At 40.9% G+C, this 23,208-nt stretch overlaps 1 protein-coding gene across 1 annotated transcript in view; it reads right to left on the bottom strand.

The window, feature by feature from the left end:
* Window positions 1-1,138: 1,138 nt before the first annotated feature.
* LOC119420948 (Na(+)/H(+) exchange regulatory cofactor NHE-RF2) overlaps window positions 1,139-23,208 on the bottom strand; it is a 37,613-nt gene continuing 15,543 nt past the window's right edge. The window contains exons 3-6 of the mRNA XM_037688330.1: window positions 10,977-11,198; window positions 3,103-3,256; window positions 2,503-2,612; window positions 1,139-2,388 (exon numbers count right to left, since the gene is read on the bottom strand). Of these exons, the coding sequence (XP_037544258.1) occupies window positions 2,224-2,388; window positions 2,503-2,612; window positions 3,103-3,256; window positions 10,977-11,198 (651 nt within the window). The 3' untranslated portion in view covers window positions 1,139-2,223. The remainder of the gene's footprint in view (window positions 2,389-2,502; window positions 2,613-3,102; window positions 3,257-10,976; window positions 11,199-23,208) is intronic.

The raw sequence follows: 23,208 nt of genomic DNA, 5'->3' as shown, positions 1-23,208 counted from the left end.
TGAAGTTAGTGCCTTGGCTGTCATTTCAATCATAGAGAACAAAATAATGAAGAAAGAAGAAAAGCCCACCTAAGAGTCATCTAATCTAGCTAACCCAGGGGTCTGCAACCTGTGGCTCTGGGGCCACATGTGGCTCTTTAGTCCCTCATCTGTGTCTCTATGAAACTTTGACCAAAACTTACAGAAAATTTAATTCTTTTAGTTTTTATACCCACAACTAAAAAGGCTTTTTTTTTTTTTTTTTTTGTCAATAACAGTGAATGACACTACTATTGCTTTTGCTTTATTACTTCAAAGTGTAATACTTACTGGTAATTTCTCATCACATAAAAGGCCACAGAGGTCTGCAGAGTTCAGTGGTTTCCATTTTCATCTAAAGCTAGAAACTAGAAGTTTTTACTTATTTACATCATAGTTATTTTTTCTCAAAATGTAATAGCATTAAAAAAATGTTGAAACAAATAAAAGCACTCCTGTTCACAATTGATTAATAGTTTTAAAATGCCACGCCCACTGGTCAGAAGAGCCCTTTCCAACTAACTCAAAGTGGCCCATGAACCACCACTTGATAATTGCAGTTGTAGCAGGTGTCATGGCTCCAGGCTCTTTTTGATTTAATGAGTAAAGGGTCAGAAATGACTCTTTTGATCAAAAAGATTGCAGACACTTGAGCTAGGCAGACAGGTCCCTATTATAGACATTTTTAGACAAATAAAAGTACTCTTGTTCAAAAATATTCAACTGATGTAATACATTTTACAAGCTAAATTTAAACCTTTAAATCCTTTCTATAGTCACCATTTTACCGCGTTGCTACGCTAATACTACAAAAATGGAGACCAATCTGTCTAGCCACTTGGTCTTCATTACTTTGTCCTCCATGACTGTTTGACAGAGCATTACTTGAAACAAGACCAACCCATCCCAGTATAATACCTATTGTGGTCTTGGCCTCGCTTGAACTAGCCGTTAGCTCGTCAGTATAGTTTGAATGGACCAATTTACAGAGCAGATCTTTAAAATGTCATAGTGGATCGTGCAAACATCAATTAAACTGAGAGACTGTTTTATGTGCACAGTGTTCACAATTTTTTATTTCTATAACAGGCTCGGTTGCAGAGGAGTTGAAGCTAGCTGCTGATGTTTGTCCTCGCTTATATAGTTCGTTGTAACTAACCACGTAATGTGAAACTGCATAAAGGCCGACAAAATTTGCATAAACTGCAGATGCATCTTGGAGATATCGGTCCCTTTTCTTCTTGGATGTGTTTGGACTAGCCGTTAGCTTAGCTGTTTATAATCTTTCCGCAGAAACTTTGCTTCAGGGTGTCACAAATGTCTTTATAACACATCTTGGAATTTAACGTTCAAGCTCAGTCCCACATGAATATCTAATTTGTTAATCAGTTAAAAGGCCATTATTTTTGCTGAACACCTCAAGCCTTCCAACTCCTCCCTCATCTCCATGTGCTTTTATACTATACCTCATTCCTTCTGGTGTTTTTTTGTCCCTTTTCCACTCTGATCATTAGCGTTCACACCTTCTGTTGTGCATTTCTGTGCTCAACCTCCTTCTGTAAAGATTTGATCAGAGATATTAAGACTGTAGCACTGGAAGCTGTTAAAATCCAAACAGGATTGAGCCACAGTGGATCAGATCTTGAACGTTGACGATTTGATTAATTTGAGTACAAATGCATGTAAAACACACTTATCAAATAAAGTAACTGCACGGGATGGACGTGGAGAGCCTCAACTCGTTCACAGTGATCTTCTGACAGCTTCTGTTGTCCTCAGATGGATACGGAAAATAAAAATACCCCTCAATATCCACAAACATTAAATCCACAATAGTAGACTTTCCTGTAGGCAGTCCATGATGATGGGATACTAATTATTTAATTTGTTTATACATTTTAAATATAAAAAATAGTTGCTATGATGAGTCTTTCTGAGTAAGAATTATCAGATCATTAATGTAGAGCTGATATCAGTCTTTTGGTAAATACCCTTATCTGCGAATTCAACAGTTTTTTGCATTCAGCTCTTTGTTTGTGTGGACAGAGGAGAAGCTCTTAAAGGAGGTCTGAAATGGGATTAAAATCCTTTTGGAGAATTTTTATGTTCTCGCCACGTTTAACACCAGGATTCATCCGTAATTCTTGTCCGCTCAGAAGGAGCGCCGGCCTTTGGTCTCTCGAAGTGTTTCTGGAGAGGAATGTCCTAGAAATTACTGAAGAGCTCGTATTTCTTCATCCAGTCCATCTGCGGCGCCTTCTTCTTTTCTTTGGAGTGGACTTTCAACTTCTCCTCTGCCGCTGTGGCGCTCAGACTCAGGCCTATCTCAGCAAACGGGTCTAAGAGCTGGCTGCCCTCGTCATCAGCCAGCTGGAGAACAACAACAACAACAACAAAAAGGAGATGGAAATATGAATCAGATAAAAGGGCTGGGGTTTGGACTTTGATGCAGATGACCAAACGTGCATGAATGCTCTCACCCACCTGCGTGCTGTTGCCCTGGCTGCTGAGGTCAGACTGAGTGGACCTGATGGACTGAGTGGTGGAGTTCCCGTTGACCTGAGTGCCGTTGGATATGGGCGGACCATCATAATCTGGGAACACAAATGGCTTTCAGTGTTAGAAATATGTAAAAAATGTTTTACACAATGTCTGCACATATGTTTGTGTTTGTTAGCAAAATATCTCATAAACTATTGCACAGATGAATGAAGATCTCAGACAGTAATCATTTCCTGTTAATCTACAGACAATCCAATATAAGATATAACTTCAGCTGACACAAAAAGGCTATAACACGGTCCATTTTCAGGATATTAGGCTACAATTTGATGTGATAGTAGCTGAGAGTCATCCACACCACATACTCTGAGTGCTAACATATAGCACAAGATGCTAGGCTTTTCATTGGTTAAAAATTTAACATGCTGTGGGCTAAATGGAATGCGCTCCGGTGCCAAATGTGGCCCACAAGCGGATGATCATGGCTTTAAATTAAAGCACTACCAGACATCTTGCATTAAAATTCCTGCCATCCTATTATAAAAAGTCAGTGCAGGCTCCATGATAGCAGTGAAACTCCACCTTTGACGTGGCTGATCGTAGGAACCACTCCACTCTTCTTAAAGTGTTCGTCCGTGTCCGGATCCACCACCAACAGCCACGTCTGGTCTCCTCCTTTCTTGATAAAGGCCACGACCTCCGAATGCTTCATACCCTCAATGCTCACACCGTTCACCTGCCGAGCATAAGAGGACATTCTTTGTGTGACAATGGGTACAAAGTACAAATTTTGATCTGTAGAGCCTGAGCACTGTGATGCAGAGATCAGCTTTAGGGGAGAACAACGTTCATTCTATTCCTTCATACATCTGTACAAATAAATGTCCATGTCATTGAACACAGCATTCAACAATGAGTACATGTGATCCCTCATTTGTCCACCAGGGGGAGTCAGGTAACAACAAAACAATTCGAGGCCGGGCCACATGTTTATTATTAGGGAGCATGCAACGTTTTCACAGTTTTTCATTTCTTTTTTTAAAGTTATGAGTAATAAATAAAGGTTTTCCCTCCCCAAAAAAAAGCCTCAGAATACTGTACATAATAAAATGAACACCAGCTCATACTGACACCTCTTTGACCTCTGCACGCTGACATTCAAACAACCGTTTGCTGCAAGCTGCTCTCTTATCTGTTTGCTTTGCTTCAACTCTGCTCAGACCTTGGCTTCTCAGCCGTAGCATCGCACCAAAGTTAGCTTTGGTACACGATCAATTATTGATGGCTCTCCTGAGCTCCGGCTGTGCCACAGGTTTCAGGTGTCCGTGTGGCGATGGGGAATTTGTTTAAAATTCACTGCTTATAACACGACGGGGCATTCCAGGTGGAGGGGAGAAGACAACAGAGCAATAAGAAGGGGGGAAAGTTAGATTTTACGACCACTTTGAGCAGAACATAGGTAAACAACATGATCGTGCACAAATGGATGCTGAGAATTAGACTTTATGGTTTCTTCAGGGAAAAGTGGGAAAGAGAAATGGAAGAGGAGAAGGCCACTGTGCAAAGAAGGAAATGGAAGAATGTCATCAACTGGAAAATGTGAACCTCTCCTCCTCCTGTTCATTTTCACGTTTTATCCCAGGACAGAGACAGTCTATCACAGTGAGAACAAACATCTTTGTACTGGACCAACAACAGGTGTTGTGTTGTGGTTCATTAACAAAGCAGCCCACACAGAATAATACACTGCTCTCCTCTCACTAAGTTAATTAATACATGCTGTAGGAACAGAGGACAGACTTATTTCCCATGAGACTACTCTTCAGGAAACCTCTTGAGACTGAATGTGTGTTTGACTTCACAGATGTTTCACCTGCAAGTTGCCTGCTCCCTTTTCATGTGAACATAAAGACAAAAAAAAAAAAGGAACATTCATTAATTTGCAATATACAACACTTGAAATAATACTTTTAAGTATTGGCAACCACAGCCAACTGGTCCACAACTAAGTGAATTTAGCAGATACTTAGCTAAAAGTTGACGCAGTATTTCTTTATAAATACTTTGAGAGCTCTTGGGAGACTTGCTAGAGCTCAGTTTTCCAGGAGGTCGTGTTTTACGTCATTTTTACGTCATAATTTGCACGGTAGATCAGTTGGTAGAAGTGTTGCCTCTCTGCGAGAAGGTTGCTGGTTCAAACCCAGGCCCAGGACCTTTCTGGGTGGAGTTTGCATGTTCTTTCCATGCATGTGTGGGTTTTCTCCGGGTACTCCGGTTTCCTCCCACAGACCAAAAAGGATTCAAGGATTCAAGGTTCTTTATTTGTCATTCACACCACATGTGAAATTGTGTACACAGGGTCCCAGCTACATCCAACAAAAGTATTAAAATGTAAAAGAAAAACAGTAATAAGATCTACGATATGAACTAAGAAAAATGTTAGTAAAAAATACATTAAGCATTAATAGCATGAAAACAATACACTGAACAGCAGCACGAACATGAGTCTGTGTGAGCAGATGAGCACAAATGAACAGAGCAACATGAAACAGATCAGCAGCAACATGAAATAGATTAGCAGAAACATGAAACAGATCGGCAGCAACATGAAACAGATCAGCAGCAACATGAAACAGATCAGCAGCAACATGAAACAGATCAGCAGCAACATGGAACTGATCAGCAGCAACATGAAACAGATCAGCAGCAACATGAAACAGATCAGCAGCAACATGAAACAGATCAGCAGCAACATGAAACAGATAAGCAGCAACATGGAACAGATCAGCAGCAACATGAAACTGATCAGCAGCAACATGAAACTGATCAGCAGCAACATGAAACTGATCAGCAGCGACATGATGTGATGTTTCATAGTGATTATTCTGGTTAGAGATTCATGAGTCTAACAGCTTCAGGGTAGAAGCTGTTCCTCAGTCTAGTGGTTCTACACTTAATGCTCCTCAACCTCCTGCCTAAGGGGAGCAGGGCAAAAAGTGTATGTGCTGGGTGTGTGGGGTCCGTCATGATGCAGGTGGCCCTCTTCCTGCACCTGGAGGTGTAGATGTCTATGATGGTGGGGAGGCTGAGTCCAACAGACTTCTGTGCAGCCTTCACCACTCTCTGCAAAGCTTTTCTTTCAAAAACATGTTAGACTGATTGGTAACGCAAAATTGTCAGGTGTGAATGGTTGTTTGTCTCTATATGTCCCTGTGATGGACTTGCGACCTGTCCAAGGTGTCTCCCGCCTCTCACACAGTGGTGGCTGGACATGGGCACCAGTGACCCCCATGACCCAAAAAGGAAGAAGCGGGTAAAAGATAATTTATGGATGGATAATTTGCTCATTTACACACGATTACTTTTCAACTTCAAAATAAAGTCCTTATTATTTTTACCCTTAGGTAAAAATAATTGAACATGCTGATACAAGTCAGAGCCTCAGCAGGTTTTTCTGCAGTATAAACTGGTGTTTATATCGTTTCAGTGTCAGTGTTGAACTTATGGCTCTACAGTTTTATGCTGCAGCCTGATGGGCAGAGATGGTGCCCTGGTAGAGAGCTGTCTGTTGACAAGACAAGAAGTTTGAGGGTTTTGTCGCCTAATTTTTTTACTCAATTATTCTGTCCTGAGGAATACATTTCTCACTTGTGGAAACAACAAATCTCTGAGAGTATTTTACCAAAACAAGAATCATTTATCGTTTTTCTTTCTCTGTTTTTTTAGCCCGCAGTGTTTTTGGCACTACCTTGCGAATGGGCAGTTTATTGTTGTGCATGACATGTTGTCGGTGTGCCCAGTCATAAAACCTGGACTGCACGCCGCTGATCACAGCAGGACCTGATGGATCCTTCTTACTAATACAGATGAAACAATTTAATCAGGATCAATGAAAGCCCAGAGGATGGAGCAGGGAGTGGGTTATGAATTAAATCCCTGCACAGCTGTATTACTTAAGTTAATTTAATCAGAAAAATATACAAGGAACTAAAATAAAAATATCCTAAATTATTAATACAATATTCCTCCCTGAAACGGTTAGTAAAAGTGGCGTAACAACAAAAGACAAGTACCGTTTTTGTACTTGAGTGTAGTTCTTGAGTAAATATGAATATACAGGATCTTCACACTCCTAGTAAAATAAGAGGTTATTGTAATGTAAAACATGATCTGATTTATGTTACAATGATGCAGGGAGGAAGAAATCATGATACAATCATGAAAAATCATTAAAATTATAACCTTAACTGGGACTTCTTAAACTTGTACTACCGGTATAATGAAAAGTATAAAAATTGTAGCTGAGAAAAAGAAAGAAAATACTACAAAGATGCAATACGTTGGCTGCTTAAGTCTGCATATCCTTAAATTAATAACTTGCTGAAGCATCGTCTGGTTTAATTACAGCCTTTGTTCTTCTTGGGAACATACCTAGCTCATTTAAAGTGGCTGATCAACATAAGCTAAAGTTCAGCTGTCTCATCAGGATTGTCCTCACATTCACTTACAGTAGTTACATCCTATATCTAAACCCAAGGTTCACAGACTGTTAAAAATATATCAATCAGGAGATGAGTTCAAGAAAAAAAAGCATTAGATTTCCAGTGGAAAACAGTGAGGAGAGTCATTAAGAAGTGGAAGAAATATGGAACAACAGTGACATTACCACAAGCAGAACGTCCTCCAACACTAATGAAAAGACGAGATGGAAACATGTCGGGGAGGCTGCCAAGAAACCTACAACAATACTGAAGGAGCTGCAGGAGGTTCTTAAAATACTGATCGTACTACATGTGACAACACTCTCATGTGTTCTTCATATGTCTGGACTCTGAGGTATGAAAGCCTTTTCTTACATCAAACAAACAAACAAAAACCCTGTGGTCAATTGTGTTTTTGCCTGACTAACCCAAAGTGGACCTTTTTGATCCACATTCCAGCAGGTCTGTTTGGTCCAGGAACAAGACTGTTTAACCACTTAATTTGTAACCTGACTGATGCCGGAATGCAAATAGCAGGCGGTCCGGCATCAAATATAAGCTGTCCCTAATATTTTGAATAAAGTAGCTGCGATTTCCTGCATTTTGGAGTATTTTAACAGGTTGTTAAACATCTACGTTTACCTACATTTGTAAACACTCCCCTTCTGTCAAGCATCCACCCCTTTACTTGACGGTCCCGAGACAGACACTGTCCCTGCTTGTTGTTGTCCAACTCCACATGTCAAACCTCCAGGCGCCTGCCTGCGTACGACTTCCTGGTTGTACTCAGTACTCACCCCCACCACTCTTTCAGGGGCGGAGATTTTTTTCAAGGGTAGACGTGGAAATGCTACTTGAAGGGGCAGCGCGTGTGCTCGTAAGTGGGTGTTGTGTTTAAAATGAGTGTTTATGTAATTATTTAAAGTTTACATATCCAGTATAAGTTTTGTTCGTTCAAGGCAGTCATATTTGTTCATATCTTTATTATTAGGCCTGAGAGTTACTGGATCCAAGCAAACAGTTACCGGAACACACCCGGTCAAATTAAAAGAGTTACCAGATCCCGTTCCGGCAGGATCCGGTTCAAATTAAGCCCCGAGAATGACCATAAGTACACCATTCTCACAGTAAAACATGGTTGTGGCAGCATCATGCTGTGGGGTTGCTTTTCTTCTGAAGGATCTGGAGTTTTTGTCAAAGTGGAAGGACTTATTAACAGCTGCAAACACGTGTTTATTTAGATTCTTGTGTCTGGTGCTCATTTATGTGATTTTGTTAAAGTTCTCAGAGTTCACTCTTGAGTGAAGCTACAGCAGAGACCGGTGAGGCGTTCACTGAACGCGGGCAGAAAGTTGAGCTCTCGCGTTGGCCTTACTACACTCGCTGATACATCTCCAGCGTAATGAGCCGTGGGCAGAAAGAGCTCTTCATGGCTGCTCACCTCCCTAACAAGCTGCTGACAGACAACATAAGCACTTTTATGATTAGAGACGAGTGTAATTATCAGGGTGCATGCACTCACACACAAACACATCACCCGACCAACACCATCATGACCTCAGATTGATCGGTCCAAATGCAGCTAATAAGCTCCAGATAAAGTTGTTTGTTTTTAGGAGGAAAATTTCAAACATTTGTGTAAAACTGACTTAAAAACGTAGCAGAGTTTCAGATGACTGTCAGAAGCAAAACTCCTGCAACTTTATTTGTCAGATCATGGTAATGTGAGCAGAAAAGGTGTCAAATGATGCTTGGAACCCCAACTTTTTGTTTGAATGTACTCGGAGGCTAAAGGAAAACATCTGGGAACCACCTCACAAACCAAAGATTGAGGAGGATCTGTAGATAGCTCAGTTCAGAAAACTAAAGACCTCAACAAACAACCTTTTTGCTTTTGGATATTTGTTATGATGCGTAACCATGACAACAAGGTGTTTTTTTACAATTGGGAGCAACCGATTAACATCTCAAAAGCTCAAATAATACCTCAGCTACAGCCCCAAATCACAAATGAGTTTAAAAAAGGAGGTGCCGTGGATGCATCCCCGTCTACCTGGCGGAGGTGCTTGAGTACCTGACCGCCGAGATCCTGGAGCTGGTGGGAAACACAGCTCGTGACTACAAGAAGACCAGGATCATCCCCTGACACATGTAGCTGGCTGTCCACAATGACAAGAATCTCAACAAGCTCCTGGGAGGAGTGGTCATCGCTCAGCTCAGGGAGGAGTTCAGCCCAAGATTCAGGTGGTCCTGCTGTCCTGGAAGGCTGAGAAACCCACCAAGACCAAGTAGACAGATCAACATCAGCAACCAGTTTCTTCAGATCTGCTCTAAGATGGACCGCTACAAGAGATCCTTCCTGCCCACAGCCATCAGCATCTAGAACAACTCTTTAATGAAACCATGATGATGTGCTACAACAACATTTAATTTCCCCTGGAGATAAACAAAGTATTTCTGAATTGAACTGAATTTGAAACAAGTGGACAAAATGGAAAGATTGGACGTGTTCACTTTATTTCTAAATGGAAACATATCAGGAAAGTGATAGACGCCTGCTGCGGTGACCTTTAACAGGATGTTCCCACAGATTCTCTCCAGTAAAGCTCCGAGCCGTCGTTCCCTCTAATACTAAGCCACTTTAATGTCATTAATATTTTGCCTTAAACAGACTATAAAACTGAGCAACGTACCCTAAATTTATTAAAGCATGGTTATGAATGGACGTCATTTATTTACTGGTGGCACTGATAGAAAACACTCTTGATTTTTTCTTTCATTATAAAACATTTGCAACATTTTCAGTAACCGTGTCAGTGAAGGTCCATTAGAGTAAAGAAAGCATGTTAAAATTAGCTGCCATACAAAATGATTAGGATATATGCATTTGCAGCTTTTGAACTGAAACTGATCTTGACTGAAATGGTAATCAGACTCTGCCCGGACCCTGACATTCAGCCGGGGAAGCCAAAGATCCTGGGAAAGACGTGTGACTGCTTTGTGTTTACCCTCAGAATCATAAAAAAACTGTTTATGAAAAGGATGGATATAAATTATTTAGAGCAGAAAACTTCCAGCTTGTTGAAGACTTCAATAACATCTACAAGACAACCTTAAGACACGAGACTGTTTCTTTGTATTCTTACATCTTTCCTCTATTTTATAAAATGTTTTATATGCATCATTTGTTTTTCTTGTAAGGTGTGTAAACAAACTCCCCTCCGCCTTCGGCCTCATCTTCAGACACGTGCATGACGACAGCTGCCTTTTAAATCACAGCTGTGATAATCGGGAGACGGGATCACATCTGTGTCTCATTAGATGCGAGACAAATAAACTGTAGTAAAACTTGGCTAATGTTTTGTAGCATCAAGTCCAAGCTGTCTTATTGTCTTTATTTTAATATAGCAACTAATTAAAATTTAAGGAAAGCACAACCAAGCAGAGCTGTTTCTTTTGCAATCACCGTGCAAATAAATTTCCAGTTTTGGAAAGAGCCTTTTACTTGGAAATGCGTGGACGGTGCTGTGTGCCAGAGTTCCAATCAAACCTTATTTATCCACAGGAGATGAAATGGAAAGCTGTGTGGAAATTATGCCACATGTGCAAAACTACAAAAAAGAAAACAGCCCACAGTACAAGGACACCAAAAAATAAAAAAATCAACAAAACAAAGGAACCATGCATAAGGTGAGGGGTTAAAGCACTTTTCTTGTGGGAACTTTCTCACATGGTGTCAATTATCCTCGTCTCTGACACAAACCAGACAATCCCAGTGTCATTTATAAATAATCGTTTTTTTCCGTCTGCTGTGTCAGCCGAGTCGTGCACTGACTCACTGAATGTCTCGTTACATTTTGACATTTTTCTTTCAGCTTATCAACCCAACTTTCCCTTTATTGGTTGTGCACCACAACCCCCAGATTGCTGAGTTACATTTTGAGTTCTGAACACGTTTAAACTCTTCCTTCCTACCTCGATGAGTCGATCCTGGGGTCGGAGTCCAGCACTTTCTGCAGGCGATCCCTGGTCTAGGGAGCGGATGTACTGACCGGGCCGCGACCGGTCACTGTGGAGGTTGAATCCGTAGCCCATCTTGGACCGCACCAGGTGGCACAGACGCGGGACGAGCTCAGACGGGTCGATCTGAGGACTGGACTGGGGCTGAGCGGGATCTTCCTCCGGTGTTACGGCCTCCTAGAAGAAAACAAAACAAGTGTGTTGGTAACTTTTTAGATGGCAAAGCAGAAATCCTATTTTTTTTTTTAATAACCAACAGGAGTTCAGGAGCTCAGAAGCTTCACACACTCATCAGCCAAAGCATGGCTACAGTTATGAGCTGCAGAAAGAGCTTCTCTCAGTCTGCTACACAATACACAGTGTCAGACAAAAATATTCACCAAAACCTGTATGTGCTTTGAATTCTCCTTTCATCAGCTGAATCAACAGAGCTCCACGAAGGACCGTTCTGTAGATCACGAGCAATAAAACCCTTATCGTGTCGAATCGCAGCAGTATTTCAAACACATGCACTCTGCAGCGGCATTAATATTTGAATTAAAGTGAAACTGATAGAGTTGTGTGTGTTGCATTAAGGTGTTGAGCACACACCACTGCATCATGGCTCGAGGTTCAGAGGAGAACGACTCAAGTGCAGGACTAAGCAGGTAGTGAGCGATCGCAGCAAAAAACACAATCATAAAACAAAAAAACATTTCTTTAGAGAAATGTGCATTTTGAGCTGGATTATAATGGATATAAAACAGCTTATTATTTGGCCCATTAGAGGCTGTCCACATGGGAACAGTTTTGTAAAGCTTTAGCCTTGCATCCACGTGGAAACATCTAAGGAACCCAAAAACTTTTGCTTGAAAACGAGTTTCAGGATGAAAAAAAGATAAAAATCTTGAAATGCCACCCTAACTTTTATGTGTAGATATAGACAGAATACAAACCTTATGAAAATGATGATGTCACCACCCCACCTCCAATCTAACCTATGACTCTTCGTGTGTTTACGTTTCACACCCAGCCTGTAAGCCTTCTGTGCAAACTGCACGCCTTGTTTCCTGTTTTGGGTGCATTTTAATGGCAGCGCCACACACAGGCCATACAGAGATCTCTTGAACCAGTGCTGTGCTATATTTTGACAAAAGATCATTTTAGAAAAACGGTACTTCCATGTGGACAGCTAAGTGTTAAAAGGTGATGATTGAAAACTTGATAGACTCACTTTAATGAGCCAGCCCACGAACATTTGACACAAAAGCAGCTAGAGTGCATCACCTCACTTCAGTATGCTGTAGGAAGAATATCATTTGATCAAATTATATTTAGGTCATGAAGAATAGTTTTGTCTAATCACATTCAGACGATCCTGTGCAGTCCACATTTCTCCCTGTTTTATTCCGTGCTGTACATCACTTGACACGAGATGCCGCACTTCATAAACAGCGTTTTGGTTTAGTGTGAAACGCTCCTTTCGCAACATACTGTGTTTCCGACAGCTCCACCAGCTTGGCTGCAGACATTTATAGAAGCTGTCTAATTGTGCCTTGAGCTCGACATCGTGATCACACTCATTTACCACCTACACACACCCGCGAAAGAACTCAACTGAGGGTTGGATGAAGGTTTCGTGTCCAGCTCTGCATCCTCAGCTGATACTGACACTAAACAGAACGGGTGACCTGCAGGAGCTCACATGAATACGACATCCTCATAAACTCAGAACACATCCCAGATCTTGTTATGTAACTATACTGTATACATGAGTCCAGCTTGTGCAGACTAAAAATACACCCGCAGCGTGTGAGCAAGGTGAGACACAAAGACAAAGACACAAAGGTGCATGTTATAACAAGAGATGACGGCTGCTGATTTGATCTACTCAGTAAGCTTTAAACTGAGCCGATCCAACTAATAAAGTGTTTGGCTGAAGAAATACTAAATACAAGAACACAAACTGAAACATATCATTTTGTTTCAAGTGTCTGACAATTTAGGGTAGCAGCGATCTGGGCAGCTTGCTCTGAAATGACGGTTGACAACAGAAACATTCAGATGTACACATCTCCCATGGCTCCCTGCACATCCTGAAGAAGCGCTTGGTTTGGGGTAATTCTTGATATATACTTTTCTCAAAACCCAAATTTGAAATCAGAAGTTCATTACTTCCCTGGGACCTGGGGTGAACGAGGGAAGAAAATGCAGAAAAAGGGAGAGGAGGAAAGAAGCAGGCAAGGACGGAGCGAGTGTGTGGGAGGGTTGGAGAAAATGAGATGCAGGGAGAGTTGAAGAGAAGAGATGGAGTGCAGAGAAAGATCAGGACGTCTGAAGTTTCCACTGAGACCAGTCGGTGAGGAACTGAGTCCATAGTGAAGCTCTAAAGTAAACACTGAGAGGAGCCCAGCTGGGAGTCATTATGTTGGGGGAGACGCCAGTGCCTACCAGTTTAACCTCTCAGTGCTGAGCGGCACCCCACTAACGACCCTCTAAACCGTGTGAGCTTGACGTATCGTGCATTTAAACACCTTCCTTATTGTCATCCACCACCAAAAGGTCAAGGTGGAGGATAACCGTTTTGCCCGTGTCTCTGTTAGCAAAATATCTCACGAACCGCACAGTCAGTTTTAATTAGCCTGATTGAAGATGGCTGCCACAGCCAACTAACCTTGAAAATCATAAAATGGCTGTAAGTCAGTCAATTAGACAGAAGTTGAGGTAAAACTTGGTGATGGCTGAGAGTCATTCACAACACATACTCTGAGGGTGACATCTTGCAGTATTGCATGAGATTGCGCATGCCGCTGTTTTGCAAGATTTTGACCAAAAACAGCTATAACTCTGTCATTTCTCAACAAAAATATGATTTTAGTTTGAAACTAATTCGCCCAAGGAAGAATTCCGGTTTGCTCCAGATGTCCAGGGTTTGTGCTGAAACACATGCTGCTGATGGATAAAAGTCCGATGATCTGAAAGTGTCAACCGAAGAGGCATTCAGGGCCTGAAGGAGTGCAACAAAACAAAAGGAAATGAAATTCAATGCGACCACTGTGTTTGTTTGAACTGCGGGGGATGAAAACTTGTTTTTCGGGGAGAAATATTTTGACTTGAGGATAAAGAAATAACTTGAATTTTTCCCTTATTGTCAGCAAACTCGCTTGTTTCCAGGAAGGCTCTTAGTTTTCAACAGTGTACTTTAAAAAACAAGAAAACATTCCCCACATGGGAGGAGATGCAGCAGGAACCGCTGGAAAAACACACAGCCGGCTGCAGCACAACTCAAAACGTGCTCGTACGGAACATCTAGTGATAAATCACTGAAACTATATGGAATATCTGACACCCACCACAAAACATACATGTTTTATTTCCAACAATACACACATGAATGTTCTGACCCCAGAGTCCCGTCTGGGCCCACTGAGAGGATGTGCGGTCGAGGGAACCACCGCAAATTCCACAATCGGCTGCAACAATCAGCTTTTGTTTGGGTCTCTCTCAGTAAGTACATGTACACACACACACACACACACACACACATACACATGAGAAAAATGTCAAAGATGAAGCTTTTGACTAAATAAACCCAACCTTCAACTCACAGACAGACTCACTTTTTCCGCAGTAGCTGACGTTTTTAACTGCCAAAGGCGAAGGTTGAGCAAAAATGTTTTTGCCCGTGTCAGTTTGTATGTTTATTCATCTGTACCTTTAGAAAAACATCTCACCAATCACAACACAAATTTTACACAAAATTTTTGGAAAGTAATTGCTGGGTTGATGTCTTCATTAAAACTTGATTCATGAATGGTCGCCACAGCAAAGCAATCTTAGCAAACACCAAAATGGCTAGAACAGGGGTCTGCAACCTGCGGCTCTAGAGCCACATGTGGCTCTTTGGTCCCTCCGCAGCGGCTCTTTCAAGCTTTGACCAAAACTGAATTTTATAGGATGTCATACCCACAACAAAAATGACTAGTTTTAGCTCTTTTCCTGTCATTTCCTTTGCAAATATGTGGATACTAGTACTAATAAATAGTAAATTATACTCACGTTATACTTTATTTCTTCAAGGTAAGAGTCTGGAGACTCAATCTCAATATTTCCACAAAAAAAAATCACATACTTGTATGTCTGCACAGTTCAATGTTTTAGTAAAAAAAAATTGGCAAAAATTATATACATACACACACACATATATATATATATATATGTAAATATATATCTTTACAAAAATTCAGTCTTCTGTGATGGACTGGAGACCTGTCCAGGGCTTCCCCTGCCTCTCGCACAGTGACTGATACTTTGTATATATGGGCACCAGTGACCCCGTGACCCAAAAAGGAAGAAGTGGATAAAAGATAATGGATGAAAGGATGGATGAATGGATGGATGGAATCAAGTGTTTTCTTTTGTCTCAAAATGTAAAAATATCAATAAATGTTTACAATCATTGGTAAATGGACTGTACTTATATAGCGCCTTTCTATCTTATTTCAAGATACTCAAAGCTCTTCACGCTACAATCTGTGCCTCATTTACCCATTCACACAGCACTCTACTACATCTCTACAAAGCTAATTGAACAAATCATTCTAAAGAGACTAATCAGTGCTTTAGATCACATTCATACACTGATGGGACACACATCAGAGGCAACGAGGGATTCAGTGTCTTGCCCAGAGACACTTCAGCATGTGACTGCTGGTGGATTCGAACCCCCCAACTCTCGCATTGGAGGACGACTGCTCTAACCACTCAGCCACAGCCGCCCCACATGGATGTTTTTAGTTTTATAATTTCATGCCTACTGGCCCGAAAAGCCCCCTCTAACAAACTTAAAGTGGCCCAGTTGATAATGCCAATTGCTTTTGTGGCTCTGGACACGTTTAATTTAGTGAATGAAAGGGCAGAAATGGCTCTTTTGATCATAAATGTTACAGACCCCTGGGCTATGACTAAGTCAGTGTTACTGATATTAAGCCAAAATGTGGTGTGGTAGTAGTTGAGGGTGACCCCCAACTTGTACTCTGAGCACTAACTGATCTGTGCGTCAAAATTTCTCGTTTCATGAACAACCGAATGGATTTGAATTAACTTTTCTTTTTTTTTTAAATAATCAATGGGTGTACGTCTACAACTGACTAGCTTTTGGGGTCAACCCAATCCAAGATGATCATCACAGATTCTCAGTCACAAAAAAACGACAACAATTTAGTGATTTTTAGAGGTCCTGAGCTAAAACAGTGTGGTGGTAGCTGACAGTCATTCACAACTCACACTCCAAGCTCAGCCCAAGATGACATTAGTCTAAAAGTCTGAAAGGTGGACATGAAGCCATTTAAGGATATTAAACTTTTAATTTTTAAAGTTCTGGCTGTGACTCTGGTCTCTGACTGCACATGTCCACAGCTGTACCAGTGCAGCTCTGTGGGACCAGTTTTTGGTTTTGATTGATGAATAACTGGAATTGAAGCTGCACCAGCTCCACATGTTTACCTTGTGCTCAGACCTGCTGACACACATTGTGTTTATTCCCCTTCCTGAAAGAGGCTGCTGGCTGTAACGGCGACAGGTGATGAAACCAGATCGCAGCTTGTTGAATAATTGAGCGCTGGCCTTCAGTGACGGATTAATCGTGACCGCTGTTAACCCTTTCACAGCCAAGGATCGCTGGCTCGTTGTCGACTCACGATGCCATGAAGTTTGTTTGGGTGTGTGGTTTTACTTGATCTTGATTTTGACTGGCAGCTTGATATCAGATGAGTTTGTGACCACGTGAGGCATTTTGCTAAAACAATGCTCTTATTAAGAGTAAAAAAAAAAAATCGTTATAATAAATCAGTCAAAAATTTGCTTTGCTGAAACTGATGGAGCAAAGTCTGACACGAGCCAATGGGAGCAATGAAAAGAGACAATAATCTGAAAACAGACGGCAGGATGACCAATCATGAAACATCATCTGGAGCACTTTAAAAGAAATTTCCATCTAACCGTTTATGAAAATATATCTATTATTTATGTTTTCCATGGCCTAAAACCTTATTCTTTGTCAAAGTCTAGAACAGTGACAGCCTGTTCTTTTTTAGCTCAAGATTTTATGTAGAAATGGTCAGAAAAGCACTGAAAACAGCTGAAAACAGCTAATGTGTTTTGTACACACATGCACACATGCAGATACAGGCAGGCATTATAGGTTTTTGTCTTCAGCGGCAGACTATATCCAAGTAAAAACTCTACAGCTGCTAACGCCAGCAGAAAACAGCCAAAAACAACCAGAAGTACTGACATCTGCAGCAGTAAACTGTGAATAAATCAAACTGTATTCTCAACAACTAGATGTTAATAACTAAACTGTTCAAGTAATTTTTTAGAGCCGCCATAAAAGTACTCCAAATGTCACAGTAAATTAGATTTGATTTTAATCTTGTTTTTATTTACAACTTCCTTTAGACACATTAAATTATTTAGAGAGCAAATTATGGCTGCTCCAGTCTTTTCTACATCCAGTTTGTGATTATAAACGAGTCATTTTTTGCATGTTCTAAAAACAACGTGCTATATCAACTTTGACTTTCTCTTGCATGTAAAAGGTCTACAAGTTCCCCAAGCCTAAAGCTCCACCTGTGGTTTGATATGTCACCACCTCATGTGTTATTCCAGCTTGTCTTCTGCTACTTATCTGCCTCAGAGACATTTGCCTTGTATCATGCTGGGCAGCATGGTGGCTCAGTTGGTAGAGCTGCTTCCTCTCAGTGAGAAGGTTACAGGATTGCATCTATTGCATCATCATACAGTATGTTCTCCCTGTGCACACATGGATTTTCTCCGGGTACTTTGTTCTTTGGTGTATTTTTTCCCACACACTGAAAACTTGCATGTGAGGCTGACTGTATCTCTAAATTGTACCTAAGTGTGTGAGAGAGTGAATGGTTAAGATAACAACTGCTGTTGATCAAAAACAGTATTGTGTTAGTGTTTTTGTTGATTTAAAAAAGGCCTTCGACATTATTGACACCATTCTCCTTGAAAAACTGAATAAATATGGCAAAAGAGGATTAGCACTACAGTGGGTGTCCAGTTATTTGAAAAATAGGAGACAATTTGTACAGGTAAACGATGTAAGATCAGAATGATGCGTTAATGTGGAGTTCCTCAGGGTTCTGTGTTGGGAACAAAGTTGTTTATTTTGTATGTGAATGATCTGGTTGATGTGTCAGGACTTTTGAAGTGTGTTATTTGCAGATGATACCACTTTTTTTTTCTTCTGATGAAGATATTGAACGGATGTTAGAGATGATACAGGCAGAATTCGTAAAAATACGAACTTGGTTCCAACTTAATAAGCTATCATTAAATTTGGAAAAAACAAACTACATGATATTTAGTAATGGAAAGAAAATTATGAAGTCCCATTTAAAGTTGACAGCCCGAAAAGAAAGAAGCAGGTAAAAATAATGGATGGATGGATAAATTTGTCACGACTCATAAAAAGACTGAGTGACTGTAATTGTGGACTAATGTGTTGACCAATAAGAGCTGAATGACAGGCTGTTACATGGTTCACCAGCACATGTGCAATCACTGAGTGATAATAATAATAATAAGTGCTTTTTAAACACTGAAGCAGGCAAACCTACTTTATACAGGTTATATATTCTCAAAAGCAAAATATTGAATGTCTCCATCTCTGTCCTCTGCTGCTTATCTGTAGATGAGTCGCAGAGGCAGCAGGTCCAGGAGAGAAACCAAGACATTCCTCTTTCAGGCAACACTCTCCAGCTCAGAGAAGAAATATAATCCCTCCAGTGAGTGCTGGTTGTGCCCCGGGGCTTCTACCTCATGGGATGCGTCCAGAAAACCTCCAAAGGGAGGAATCCAAGAGGTATCCTAACCAGATGACCAAACCACCTAAACTGACTCCTTTTGATGCAGAGGAGCAGCGACTCTACTCTGAGCTCCCCCACATGACGCTGATTCATCCTATCTCTAAGGTTGAGCCTGGCCACCCAAAGGAAGCTCATTTTAGTTGCTTGTATCCAGGATCTTGTTCTTTCAGTCATGATCCAAACCTCATGACCGCAGATGAGGGTTGTGTACAGAGCAGTAAATACAGAAATTTGCCTTTCGACTCAGCTCTTTCTTCACCACGACTGACTGAAGCAACACCCTCATTACTGAGGACAAAGCCTCAGTGAGTTGGAGGAGCTGACTCTCATCCAGCTGCTGCATACTTGGCACCACCAGTGCACACGGAAGGTCATGGCCCGAAGACGCCAACAAAACCACATCTATCATGTTTGGTGAGGATATTGAACCCAAATGCAAAAACAAAAACTCACAATTAATTTAAGAATTAATTTATTATTATTATCACAAGTCAGCCCAAAATACTCACAAAATGAAAACTCAAGAGAGGCTTGAAAGAACAAACTTGAAAGGAGCTGAAAAGCACAATGCGCAGACGAGGGACAAACAACATGACATTGCATTTACAAAGATACTAGCAGATACTGACAGATAATGACAAACACCTGGGCAAAGACAATGAGGATCAGGTGAGCGTGGGAGGGACAGGAGCAGAATTATGAGGGGAAAAACACTGGGGAAGCTGGAAACACAAGTAAAACACAATCACCGAAAACTAAATGACAAAAGACATAATGACACAATGACACACATCATCCTCAAAATGCAAAGAGACTTGAAGGTTCCCAAACAGACACCCTCCTCTCTACAACTGCACCCTAGATCCTGTCCATGAGCACCACAAACAGGATCAGAGACAAAGGCCAGCCCTGGCAGCATTCAACCTGCACCGAGGACGAGCTCGACTCTGTGGACAAGAATGCGGACCCAGCTCCTGCTTTGGTTATCCAGGGACAAGATAGTCCTTTAAAGCAAATATTTAATGTGTATATTAACATAAAGTTGGCCTCAAATAATCAGTTCTTAGGCTATTCACATTTTTATGCAGGTTAAACTGAATGCATTAATTAAATTTGGATATCTGAACGGAAACACTGAGCATGTTGCATGAAGTAAACAAACAACAGCATGTGGGACAGTCGCTGACGTCGTGGTGACAAATGGTTACCATGGAGACAGCAGGGAAACCAGTGCAGCTGGTCCCATCTGTCGGCAGCTGGTTTTAGAAAGAGAAGGCGTGACCCGAAAACTTTCTAGAACTAGACTAAACCAACATGTGAATGTACAGAAACACGTCCTCCATGCATTAAACACAGGTTTCAACATTTTATCGACACACGAGCTCTATGACTTCATGAATTTTTCCATACATGCATGCTTTTAAAAGGCTTCACTGAATGAAGATGTTTACAGTGTCTCAGACCTCCTGTCTATGTCCATAAACTGTGTTTTTGTTCTGCAGATGGCTGCACGCAACGTTGCTCAAAGAGTGGGAAAACAAGCAGATCTGGAAACCATGAAGAGTTGTTGCAACTGCACCAACTAGCAAAATGAATCAATTAACTTCAACATATTTAAAGTTGCATTGCAGCTGATGAGTCAGTAAACAAGAACCAAATGGTCTGCAACTGGAAAACAAAACATGTTGATGAGATGCTTGTAAAAATGGAGGCAGACGTGGATGCTTGACGCTCTGACAGTGCCTGCAGCTGCAGCTGATGTGTGACTGCTGTACAAAAGACTGTTATTAGTCTGTTTTCAGACCTCTGGTTAAGTATGTCGGTAGAATTGTTTTTGTAGTTCTTGGCTCTGCCACTAATCCAGCAATACGGAATGATCCTGCACGATGAGTTCAGAGAGGTATTGGCATGAAACAAACTTCATTAATCAATCTCATTAACAGTGTGCCCACTGAAAGTGAGTAACATTACGTGCGCTCTATCCTTGTTTTGTATAAACTCCAACTAAATTTCATTAAGTTTGTTCAGTACAATGATCATTCCAGACGTATTTGGAGAAGCTTCTATATAAGGTCTATAGGCCTGCAGTGCCTGTCTGTGGCTCATATTTTCCTGTTGAAATGATTCTATGTGCTTTAACAAGATTACCATTTTTTCGCCATATAAGTTGCACATTTTTGCATAAATTTGCACGTCCTGCAACTTATACACTGAAGCGACTAATATACCATATTTCCCCATATTTATAAACCAATTTTTGGCTGAGATCTGACGATTTCATTCATTCTGACATGGAAAATATTGAACACTACCATTTGCAGCCACTAGAGGGCCCTCAAGTTATTTGGCAAGCCAACTGTTTCATTAATAAGTAAAAGTGGCTATTTATGAGACACTTGGCTTGCCAAAGAAAGCAACCTTCGTCTCACTCTGGAACTCCTGGAGCAAACATGAAATCAGCTTCATTTTGCCGCACTGCCCAGGTGAAATTCAGCTGATTTAACCATTAATGTGCATTTATTAAGAAAAAATTCAATTGAGACACACCTTTGCTATAATGTTGAGCAAACATATAATTGTTTTTAAGTGTTAATCTTGTTAAATTCTTGTTAAAGTCCTCCCATGCACGCTCCCACAGCCGTCATTTGGCAGACAATCAATTTTTGGCACAACACTGACCCACTTTTCCGGGTTGTAAGCGGTGACACGTAATAGATGCGACTTATACGGCAAAGCGACTTATATATGTTTTTTTCCCCACTTTATTAAACATTTTTGGACTGATGCACGATGGCTCAGTGGTTAGCACTGCTGCCTCATAGCAAGAAGATCCTGGCTTCAATCCCCAGTAGAACCTGGGGTCTTTCTGTGTGAAGTTTGCATGTTCTCTCTGTGCATGCGTGGGTTTTCTCCGGGTACTCCGGTTTCCTCCCACAGACCAAAAAACATGCAAGTTAGGCTTCCTTCAGGCCTCCCTTGCAAAAGACATCTGTGATCTCAATGGGATTTGCCTGGTTAAATAAAGGTTAATAAATAAATATGGCGGAGCGATGTGTACGGCGGAAAGTACAGTAAGTCAGCTCATCTGGACAGATTCTTCTTTGTTGAAACGTTTCATCTTTTATCCAAAAGACGTTTGGTAAATTTCTCTACCTGGATTATTGAACATGCATCAGAACACTTCTATATGTTGTTGTGCGAAGAATACTTTATGTTGAGTTAATTACTGGTAGATGTGATAGATATTTTATGCACATTTATTGCTGTACATTTTCACTACTAATGATTAGCCAGGTCTATGCCATGTTTATTCCCATGTGGACGTCTAAGTTACATGAAATATGAAGAGTTCTCAAAGACTATAGACCACACTCAAACACCCAGGAGTGTTAATGTTAGTGCACAAATTGAATTAAAGACAAGTTCAAGGAGAATCCTGGACCTGGACACGTGAACATACTGTATATAATCACTGTCTTGATCCGACATCTTGAAGTGATTGCTGATCCACATACAGTACGAACAGTTACAGTCCTCATTACTACTATGGACATACAGTTCAGGATTTTAGAGCCTAAAGGTGATCTGTCACTGGGAACAGATGAGATAAGCCTCACTTTGGATTTGATGCTGAAAAGATATAAACCTACAAGAAAGTCTTTTTTATTTTTAACAAAGTGTTTTTTACTGATTTTTTTTTTTTTTTCATTTTTATACATAAAACAACAAAGAACATAGAACAATTGCCCAGCCCTTCTCTCCCACACTGGATCAGTCAAACATACACAAACAAATTAAACAGGCACACTTTCCACATACAATACAAAAGGCTGCCACGTGTCCCAAAATCTTTTGACAGACCCCTTCAGGGTATATCTTAATTTTTCCAGATGAATATGATACATCACCACCCTTACCCAATGTACATACGCTGGAGGGTGTGGACCCTTTCAGTTGCACAAAATTAAATAAGTCTTTATTTTAACTTAACAATGCTCCGTTCAGAAGCCTGCATCACTGATGGTATGGGGTTGCATGAGCGCTTGTGGCATGGGCAGCTTGCATGTCTAGAAAGGCACCATTAATGCAGAGAACTATATTCAGGTTCTAGAACAACATATGCTCCCATCTAGACGTCATCTCTTTCAGGGAAGACCCTGCACAATTTCAACACGATAATGCCAGACCACATTCTGCAGCAATCACAACATCATGGCTACGTAGGAGAAGGATCCGGGTACTGAAATGGCCAGCCTGCAGTCCAGATCTTTCACCTATAGAGAACATTTGGCACATCATAAAGAGGAAGGTGC

This window comes from Nematolebias whitei, chromosome 15, assembly GCF_014905685.2.
Source record: "Nematolebias whitei isolate Nwh7 chromosome 15, NemWhi1, whole genome shotgun sequence".
NCBI lineage: Eukaryota > Metazoa > Chordata > Actinopteri > Cyprinodontiformes > Rivulidae > Nematolebias > Nematolebias whitei.
The sequence above is the reverse complement of the archived record's forward strand: the minus strand, read 5'-3'. Positions and strand labels throughout refer to the sequence as shown.